At 41.0% G+C, this 10,029-nt stretch overlaps 1 protein-coding gene across 6 annotated transcripts in view; it reads left to right on the top strand.

Moving 5' to 3' along the window:
* Lims1 (LIM zinc finger domain containing 1) overlaps positions 1-10,029 on the top strand; it is a 109,165-nt gene that overhangs the window by 90,848 nt on the left and 8,288 nt on the right. For all 6 annotated transcript variants that reach the window (XM_026778215.1, XM_013355312.2, XM_005371546.2 and 3 more), the window contains exons 3-7: positions 1,421-1,487; positions 3,700-3,820; positions 5,104-5,253; positions 6,386-6,536; positions 8,271-8,363. In XM_026778215.1, the coding sequence (XP_026634016.1) occupies positions 1,421-1,487; positions 3,700-3,820; positions 5,104-5,253; positions 6,386-6,536; positions 8,271-8,363 (582 nt within the window). The remainder of the gene's footprint in view (positions 1-1,420; positions 1,488-3,699; positions 3,821-5,103; positions 5,254-6,385; positions 6,537-8,270; positions 8,364-10,029) is intronic.

Genomic DNA, 10,029 nt, shown 5'->3' on the forward strand with positions numbered 1-10,029 from the left:
AAGAAAGAAAGAAAGAAAGAAAGAAAGAAAGAAAGAAAGAAAGAAAGAAAGAAAGAAAGAAAGATAGGGTTCAGTGGTTAAGAGAATTTACTGCTCTTAGAGAAGACCTGGACTTGCGTCCCAGAACCCATGTAATTTGGGCTTACAACTGCCTCTAACTCCAGTCTCAATGCCCTCTTCTGGCTTCTGTGGGCATCTGCTCACATAGGCTCACATACATACAAATAAAATTTTAAAATAAGCGAATGAATTTTTAAAAATAGTTTGAGTTCCCATAAAGATTAATAATGAGTTGTTTCTCCAAATAAAAGAAGTTGTGACCTTAATAGTATGCTGTGAGCTTAAATAAACAGCAAAACAATAGAGGTTTGACTCCCAGGAGGCACCACGAGGACACACCCACACCCACAATCACACCACGGTTATTTAGCAAGCCAGTAAGGTTATTAGCATTTGAACACCTTCAGTCTGGAGCTGTAGTCAGTGTTCTCAACTCAGGTGATATCCTACTTCTCACAATTTATTTCTATAAAATATTGGCATATATATTACATATATGGCATATACATATACATATATATATATATATAGTCTAACTAGGAAAAAGAAGTTGTACCTTGAGTTCTGGTAAGCTATATTTGGCACGGGCCCATGAAAAATATTTGGAAGGAATGGGCAACCATGTTCATCTCCACAATGCATGCTTTCTAAGTAATATAATTATGTTTTTATTTGGGGCTGGGCATTTGTTTTGGTTTGTTGAGACAAGGTTTCCCTATGGCCTTAGACTCAAAATCCTCCTGCCTCAAATATCTTGGATTACAGGTATGTAAACCACTATGCCTGGCTGTTTAGTTTTCAAGTCTTCATTGATCACTTAAAATAGTGACATTAAGCCAGGCATGGTGTTGCTTGCCTTTAATCACAGCACTAGGGAGGCAGAGGCAGATGGACCTTTGTAAGGGTCAGTGTGGTCTACAAAGAGTTCTCGGCCAGTCAGGACTACTTACTGACTTTGTCCCCCCAAAATAATTAAGGAGCTAAAGAAATGGCTCAGTGATTAAGAGCATCTGGAGGATTCAGGTTTGATTTCTACAACCCACATGATAGCTCACAATTGTCTGTAACTCCAGTTTTAGGGGATCTGATGCCCTCTTCTGCCTCCGTGGACATCAGAAATGCAAGGGGGTACAGACATACATTCAAGTAAAACACCACACACATAAATAAAAATAATTCTTAAAAATTATGCTAGAATATGTACACCTTGTAAATATTTAGGCTTTCAGTAATAATTTTTAGATATTGACCTGAAATAATGAGGAGAATAAGCCCCTTTTGTTTGTCTGTTCATGAAATAATTTCTTTCTGTGCTTGTTTCACATGTGTAAGTTCATGGCCCTTGTGTTTTTTCTTTCAGTTTGAAGGAAGGAAGTACTGTGAGCATGATTTCCAGATGCTCTTTGCTCCCTGCTGCCACCAGTGTGGTAAGTTTTACTGCTGAGTATAAGTAAAAAATAAGTCTCACAATCATAAAATTCACTGTTTCAGTCTCTAATGTTATGACAAAGCACTCTGACTCGAAAGAGCTGAAGGGAGGAAAGGGCGTATTTCATCGTCTACTCCCAGGCCGCAGTCCGTCCATCACTGAGGGGAGTCTGGCAGGAACCTGAAGCAGAAGCCATGGAGGAACAGCTTCGGACTTCAGCTCAGCCGCTGTTCTGTATTTCACAGTCCAAGCAATGGTGCTAGTAAGCTGGGCCTTCCTAGATAATTAACAATCTAGACAGTTCCTACAGACAGGCCCAGAGGCCAGTCTGATCAGTGTAATCTTCAATTGGGACTCCATTCTCACATTCCCTAGAATGTGTCAAGTTGACTGACAGTTAAAGCTAGTTAGGGCGGTCATTTAACGCTAGAAAGTACAACATTTTCTTTAAGATGGTGCTTATACATAACTATAAGAGATGCTTTATCTGTCTTCTCTGTATCGATAGTATATATCAAACTAGAGAAAGTCCAAAATCTGGAGAGAATTGGTTTCTATGGACATGTGGGGAGAAGCATGTAGTGAGCCTTCTGCAGTGATTTCCCACTGCACATAGCTAACTTGCTTGTGGTCTGGCCAGAGAAGAGACAGGGAATATTTCAGTTGAGTTGATAAAGGTGCTTATGTGTAATGGCATTTCATTTGTATTTTTGTTTTGTTTTGTTTTGTTTTTGTTTTTCGAGACAGGGTTTCTCTGTGGTTTTGGAGCCTGTCCTGGAACTAGCTCTGTAGACCAGGCTGGTCTCGAACTCACAGAGATCCCCCTGCCTCTGCCTCCTGAGTGCTGTTTCATTTGTATTTTAATAAATAAAGCTTCCCTGAAGATCAGAGAGTAAAATAGACCCACTGATCAGCCTTACTGACCTTTAATCCCAGTAGCCACACTAGTTTGCCATAGAAACTGGTCTTTAATCCCAGCCCTAGAGAGGATTATAAAACAGGAGGAGACAGCTCTCAGACACAGTCTCATTCTGAGATTCCTAGAGGCAGGATCGCCGTTTTGGAGGGTAAGAAGAGCCAGTGATTGGCTGTTTTGCTTCCCTGATCTTCGGTTGAACCCCAGTTTCTCTCTCTGAGTTTTTATTAATCATGCTTCATTTATGTACTTGACTCACTTACTGTGGCCACCTCAGTGGTGTCTCGGCTAGAACATGTCTAGGGATTGAAGACCCTGAATTCAATGTTTAAGATGCTCAGTGAAGGAAGTCGGTGTGAATTATGAGGAAAGTGTGGCAGGCCAGTCATGATCCCAGCACTCTGAAAATAGATGCAGGAGGACCTCTGAATTTGAGGCCAGCCTGTTCTCTATAATAAGTTTCAGTCCAGTCAGGGGTACATAGTGAGACCCTGTCTGAAAACACAGCAGTAACAAAAACCAGAAAATGTGTTTTAGAGACTGAAGTTATAACATTCAGTGATACAACATGCTCAGCCTTTGTTCAATCCTAGGACACCACTGTGGGGTGTGAGAATAAAAGGAAACTGTGTTGATTTCAGTTGTCTGTTTCAACAATGACCATAGACAACCAAGAGGCACTGGAGGAGCTCATGACGTTTGGAATTCAGAGATATGATAAAAAGTTTTAAATGTGGCTACAAAATAGAAAATGAGGACTCAGATGAAAAAAAGATCATTTGTCTGCTCTCTTACTTCAATAGACATAGTGTAAAAGGCTTTCTCTTAAATTAGGCTGGTGGGCTGGAGATATGGCTCAGAGATTAAGAGCATTGACTGTTCTTCTAGAGGTCCTGAGACACACAAAGTCATAACCATCTGTAATGGGATCTGGTGCCCTCTTCTGGCTTGCGGGAATACATGCAGGCAGAACTTTGTATACATAATAAATAAATAAATCTTTTTTAAAAAAAAAATGAGGCTGGTAACAGAAACCTGTAATCCAGATACATGGGAGGCTGAGGCAGGAGGATCTCAATTTTAAGGGAAACCTGAACAGCTCACTCAAGGCCCTATGTTAGAAGAGAAGATTCAGAGTGCTAGAGATGGGATGTAACTCAGGCAAAGCAGTAGCTTCACATTTGAGGAGTGCTAGTCAGTCCCTAGTCCCTAGTAAGCCCTCCTTAAACACTTGCCCCTTTTATTTATAGCAAATAACACCTCATGGCATGTTTTGTTCTTTACTTCCCCATAGGTGAATTCATCATTGGTCGGGTTATTAAAGCCATGAACAACAGCTGGCATCCTGAGTGCTTTCGATGTGACCTCTGCCAGGAAGTGCTGGCAGACATAGGGTTTGTCAAGAATGCTGGCAGGTAGGACTGTTAGCCAGGTTTATTTTGGGGTTAAGCTTGTTAAACCTCTCAGGGTCCAGAAAGATTCGCTATTGCAGGCGAAAATTGTCTGGGGAAAGAAGTCTGAGGGGTAGAACAAACTGACTGACTTGAGCACCTTCCTCCTGCATGTTTCTTTATTCCATGAGGGAAGGAAGGGAAGGAAAGAAGGAGAGAAGGGGAAAAAGAGGAGCCTTCTCCACAAGGCTTTCAGTTTATATAGGCGTACAGACAAGTTAGCAAATACATAGGAGGTAACAATAGTATCAGACAGGCATTTTCACAGTCACAATAAAATAAAAATAAAACCAAAAACCAAACCGGGTCTCTGAGGTGCTTTACTTCTAGAGGGGGTGTGGCTGTGAAGCTCCTCAGTGGCTGGGATCAGCACTGGTAGCCGTCCTGACCTAGGGGCTTGGTTTGCATTAAAGGGAATCTCTTTGGGGGACTTTGCTTTTGACTCCAGCAGGGTGCCCAAGTGAGATTTTTTTTTTTCTCTCTGAAGCTAGTTTTAGTGACTCAGGCCTTTTTCCTGTATAAACAGTTAGTAGTTTCCTGGGCTATGATCTTATGTTAACTGAAACCAAGGTGAAGGGAAAATACAGAATACTAGTGATTTTTTTAAATTAGAGCAGAGGGGCCAGTAGATTCCACCTTTCTGAGTCTGCTGTTAGAGCAGACAGACTGCCTCCTGTTTGGGGCTCTGTTCTTATTAGTGAGTGCTGTCAATAAAGTGGAGACTAGTTTTATTATACTTTGGCTATGAGAACAAGGTTTGACTGAGTGAATGCTTTCACACCAGGGCTTCGCTGGGGAAGCATCCTGCCGCCCTACAGGAAAAGTCAGGTTTATCCACTGCTAGGGTACTATAGAAGAGAGAAATGCCGTTGATTTCACCAGATTTCTGCAGAACTGGCAATGATTTATCCAAAAGACAGGTGTGCCCACAGCTCTACATAACAGGTTACTCCATGTGGAGTGTCCATACTCCTATGGATTTGTCCAATAGATGTGTCAGCTGAACATTTACTAATACTTATGTGCTCACCACAGACTTTGCCATCCTTTTTGGATGTGGGTGGACAAAGGAATTGTTCAAGACTCATGCATTTTCCCTAGAGAGTAACTAGAAAACTAAGTACAGGAGATAGTTTTCTTTAAAAAAAAAAAAAGTTTCATTAATATCTATTTAGAGATATGAGAAGTATATTTCTATTGATTAAAAAGAACTTAAGATTTTAAATTTCCATTTTGACCCTGTGTAGACACCTGTGTCGTCCATGCCATAACCGTGAAAAGGCCAGAGGCCTTGGAAAATACATTTGCCAGAAATGTCATGCCATCATTGATGAACAACCTCTGATCTTCAAGAATGACCCTTACCATCCAGACCACTTCAACTGTGCCAACTGCGGGTATTACAGTATTTTCTCTGACATTGTGTAGAACAGTAGAATTGAAGTGAAGGAGCACAGTTACCTATGTTTCTGTTACTGCAGCAAACTGCTTGACTTGTTTTCTTCAAGCTTTTGTTTTATTTCTTTTTAATTTGGTGTGTGTGTGTGTGTGTGTGTGTGTGTGTGTGTGTGTGTGTGTGTGTGTGATGGAGCAGGAGAGATGGCTCAGTAGTTAAGAGCACTGACTGCTCTTCCTAGCACTCACATGGCAATATACAAGCTTCTGTAACTTCAGTTCCAGGGACTCTAATGCTCTCTTCTTGCCTTGCAGGCACCAGGCACACATGTAGTGCACAGACATACATACAAAGTACCTATACACATAAAAACTTTAAGGCCCATGATGAATTACCAATATAATTTCTTTTCTTATTATTTTTGTTTTAACAGCTTATTTATTCTTTGATAATTTCATATGTGTCTATAACATGTTTTAATGAAAATCACCCCCATTCTGCTCTCTTATTCTTGTTGTTTTTATAGTCCACTGAGTTTAATTAGGATTGCTTGCAAGTACATAGCTGTGGAGTTATTTCCTGGATGATGGACACCTTACCAGTGGCTATACCCTGGAAGATAAATGATTCCCCTTTTGCCAGCAGCCATTACCTACCAAGAGGTCCTCAGCTAAGGGTGGGGCCTATTGTGCCCCTCACTCAATATAATTTATATTTTTATAATATTAAACACCTGTGTATCCCAGTCTGTCTCCAAGTTCACAGTCTTTTTTCTCAACCTCCCAAGTGTTGGGATTACAAATGTGGACTACTGTTCCTGAACCCAGCACTGTGAGTTTTAAGGAAGACAAATGGACTGAAATGTAATATGTTACTATATTATACAGCAGTGATAAACAGGACTGAAATGGCTGTGCCTGACCTCTTCTGTGTCTCACCTTAATAAGACACTGGTAACAACCTGAAACCCAGGTTAATTCAGGTTTCTCAGATCACCATTAATGAGAAGATAAAAATTATTAAGAGATTGTTAGGATTATATCTTTTAAAATCTTATTAAGAAATTCCACTACCTCTGTTGGGTAACTGCTCAACTGTACAGTAGTATTCAATTAGATGCCTTTGGTGGACAGGAAGGAGCTGACTGCTGATGCCCGGGAGCTGAAAGGAGAGCTGTACTGTCTGCCATGTCATGATAAGATGGGGGTCCCTATCTGTGGCGCCTGTCGGAGGCCCATTGAAGGGCGAGTAGTGAATGCCATGGGCAAGCAATGGCATGTGGAGGTAAGTACAGCACTGCCAAAGGTGGCCAATACTTTGTTTCTGTGCCTCAAGTACGCCTGCAAGATAAGACCACTTTAAAGACTAACTGTTGACATTTTTTTAAAAACAGTTGGTTTTTGTCTTAATCTGTTTCTCTATCACTGTGATATAAAAGCAAAAACTGCCCAAACCAAGTATGGTGGCATACTCCTTTAATCCGAGCACTTGGAAGGTAGAACCAGGAGGATATCTGTGAGTTCCAAGCTAGGTAGTGAGTTTCAGCTCAATCAGGACTACATAGAGAGACCCTGTCTCAAAAACAACAAAACAAATAACAACAACTGACCAAAAGCAACTTGGGAGAAGAAAAGGTTTATTATGGATTACAGGTTATTGTTCTTTGCAAAGTGAAGCCAAGTCAGGAACTCAAGTCAGAAACCTGGGTGCAGAAACTGGAGCTGAGACCAAGGAGAAATGCTGCTTCTTGGATTTCTTCCAGGCTCGTTGTCACCGAGCCACCTTCCTTAGACAGCCCAGGCTCATTTGCCCAGGGATGGCACCTCCCACAGTAAGTGTTCCCTCCCATGTCGATTAGCAAGCCTGAAGATACCCCACAGATGTGTCCACAGGCCAGTCTGGTGGAAACAGCTTCTTGTTAGAGTCTAGTTTGTGTCAAGTTGACAGAGACTAACCAGTACAACTTAATGGTAAACAAAAATGTAGAACGCTGGAACATGACAGCATAATGCAGAATGTGTACTTTGTTCTAATCCTTCTTGAGGCCGGGCAGTGGTGACACACACACACACCTTAATCTCAGCACTTGATAGGCAGAGGCAGGTGGATCTCAGTGAGTTCGAGGCCAGCCTGGTCTATTAAGTGAGTTCCAGGACAGCCAGGACTGTTAGACAGAGAAACCCTGTCTCAGGGGGGAAAAAATCCTTCTTGAGGACAGGAGTGTCACATGCAACAACAATTAGCTGTTCTCAGTTACAAATACTACTGGAATGTCCATCTCCTTTCATGTGTATTATTTAATAGTTTGTATTTTTTTAAAGGCGATTTTATTGTAATTGTGTTGTAATTACAATTATGTAGTTGTACCTGGCCTGCATGTGTTGCTGGTGTCTGTGAAGGTCCGACAAGGTCATCAGATTCCCCCAAAATTGGAGTTAGTTATAGTCGTAAGTTTCAATACTGGTGCTGGAAACCAAACCCAGACCCTAATCCAGAGCTGCAGGTTCTTCCGACTGCTGAGCAGTTATCTTTTTGGTTTTTCAAGACAGGGTTTCTCTGTGTAGCCCTGACTGTTTTAGAACCCACTCTGTAGACCAGGCTGGCCTTCACCTCACAGAAATCTGCCTACCTCCGGTCCCCAGGACTGGAGTTAAAGGTGTGTGCCACTACTACCTGGCACTAAGCTGTTATCTTAAGGTAACCCATTAGAGCCTCATAGACATTAGACCATAAAAGTAGCTGGTCTTGCCAGGTATGGTGCACACACCTTTAATTCCAGCATTCAGGAACCAGAGGCAAGTAGCTATTTTTGAATTCTAGGCCAGCCTGGTCTACACAGCAAGTTTAACATCAGAAAGTTATAAGATCTACCTAGTGAGGTGCTATTACACAGAAAAATGTGAGGGAATCTGCTTATTAATCTTACTATCTTTTCTAAGAATTGGTTAACTTTGAGGTTACTTTGTTAGATAAATCAAATCATGGCATCTCGAAAAAATCTATTCTTTGTTTTTCCAGCATTTTGTTTGTGCCAAATGTGAAAAGCCATTTCTTGGACATCGCCATTATGAGAGGAAGGGCTTGGCCTATTGCGAAACTCACTATAATCAGGTAATGATTATCCTTACTAGATACTTGATACATGCAAATCAAAACTCATCAATGTTTTGACTGTAGAGAAAGCACTTAGTCTACAGAGATGTGTTTTAAGTCTTTGAGTTACTTTCTAAATAACATACCAACAATATCTATATATCTACCTTTTCCCATAATCTCCATTTGCTTCCTCTGGGTACATTTGATTTTACTATATAAAAATAGACCTTTGTATCAAACGTATCTTTTTTTTTTAAAAAGATTTATTTATGTATACAATGTTCTGCCTGCATGTATGCTTGCAGGCCAGAAGAGGACTCCAGATCTCATTGCGAATGGTTGTGAGCCACCATGAGGTTGCTGGGAATTGAACTGAGGACCTCTGGTAGAGCAGTCAGTGCTCTCAACCACTCAGCTATCTCTCCAGCCCCTAAAACACATATTTTTATGTACAGATATTTATGTACATTTAAATGTCTATAGTTTTGTTTTTGGTTTGAGGTTTGCTTTTTTTTTTCTTTTTTATTTGCATTTGCCCTATATGTGCAGTGCCTGTAGGGTCTAGAAGAGGGCATTGGATCCTCTGGGACTGAAGTTATAGATGATTATGAGCTGCTACATGAATGCTGGGTATTGAACTTGGGTCCTCTGGAAGAGCAGCCAGTTCTCTTAACTATAGAGATGCTGCTGCAGCCCATAGATAGGTCTATGAATAATATTTTGAGAATTTCATGCAGTGTTTTGATCATCCACTCCCACCTCACTCTGATTTATTCTCCCAGATTGACCCCACCGTCCTACACCTACATCTACTCTAGTTTGTGCTCCAGTTTACATCTGGGTGTGGGGCTATCCACTGGCACATGGTCAACTTACAGGAGCTACATTTTTTTTTCCTCTCTTTATTTTAATGGTTTTTATTGAGCTCTACATTTTTCTCTGCTCCCCTCCCTGCCTCTCCCCCCTCCTCTTCAACCCTCTCCCATGGTCCTCATGCTCCCAATGTACTCAGAAGATCTTGTCTTTTTCTACTTCCCGTGTAGATTATATCTATGTAAGTCTCTCTAAGTTCCCTGGGATTGTGGTTTGTAGGCTGGCTTTCTTTGCTTTATGTTTAAAAACCACTTATGAGTGAGTACATGTGATAATTGTCTTTCTGAGTCTCTGTTACTTCACACAAAAAATGTTTTCTAGCTCCACCCATTTGCCTGCAAAATTCAAGCTGTCATTATTTTTTTCTTCTGTATAATACTCCATTGTGTAAATTTGCCATATTTTCCTTATCTATTCTTCAGTCAAGGGGCATTTAGGTTGTTTCCAGGTTCTGGCTATGACAAACAATGCTGCTATAAACATAGTTGAGCACATGTCCTTGTGACATGGTTGAGCATCCTTTGGATATATACCCGTATAAGTGGTATTACTGGGTCTGGAGGAAGGTTGTTTCCTAATTTTCTGAGAAATCGCCACACTGACTTCCAAAGAGGCTGTACCAGTTTGCACTCCCACCAGCAATGCAGAGTGTTCCCTTCAGCCCACAACCTCTCCAGCATAAGTTGTCATCACTGTTTTCGATCTTGGCCATTCTTACAGGTGTAAGATGGAATTTCAGAGTTGTTTTGATTTGCATTTCTCTGATGACTAAAGATGTTGAACATTTCCTTAAGTGTCTTTCAGCCAT

This window comes from Microtus ochrogaster, unplaced genomic scaffold (genome assembly GCF_000317375.1).
Source record: "Microtus ochrogaster isolate Prairie Vole_2 unplaced genomic scaffold, MicOch1.0 UNK113, whole genome shotgun sequence".
Lineage (NCBI taxonomy): Eukaryota > Metazoa > Chordata > Mammalia > Rodentia > Cricetidae > Microtus > Microtus ochrogaster.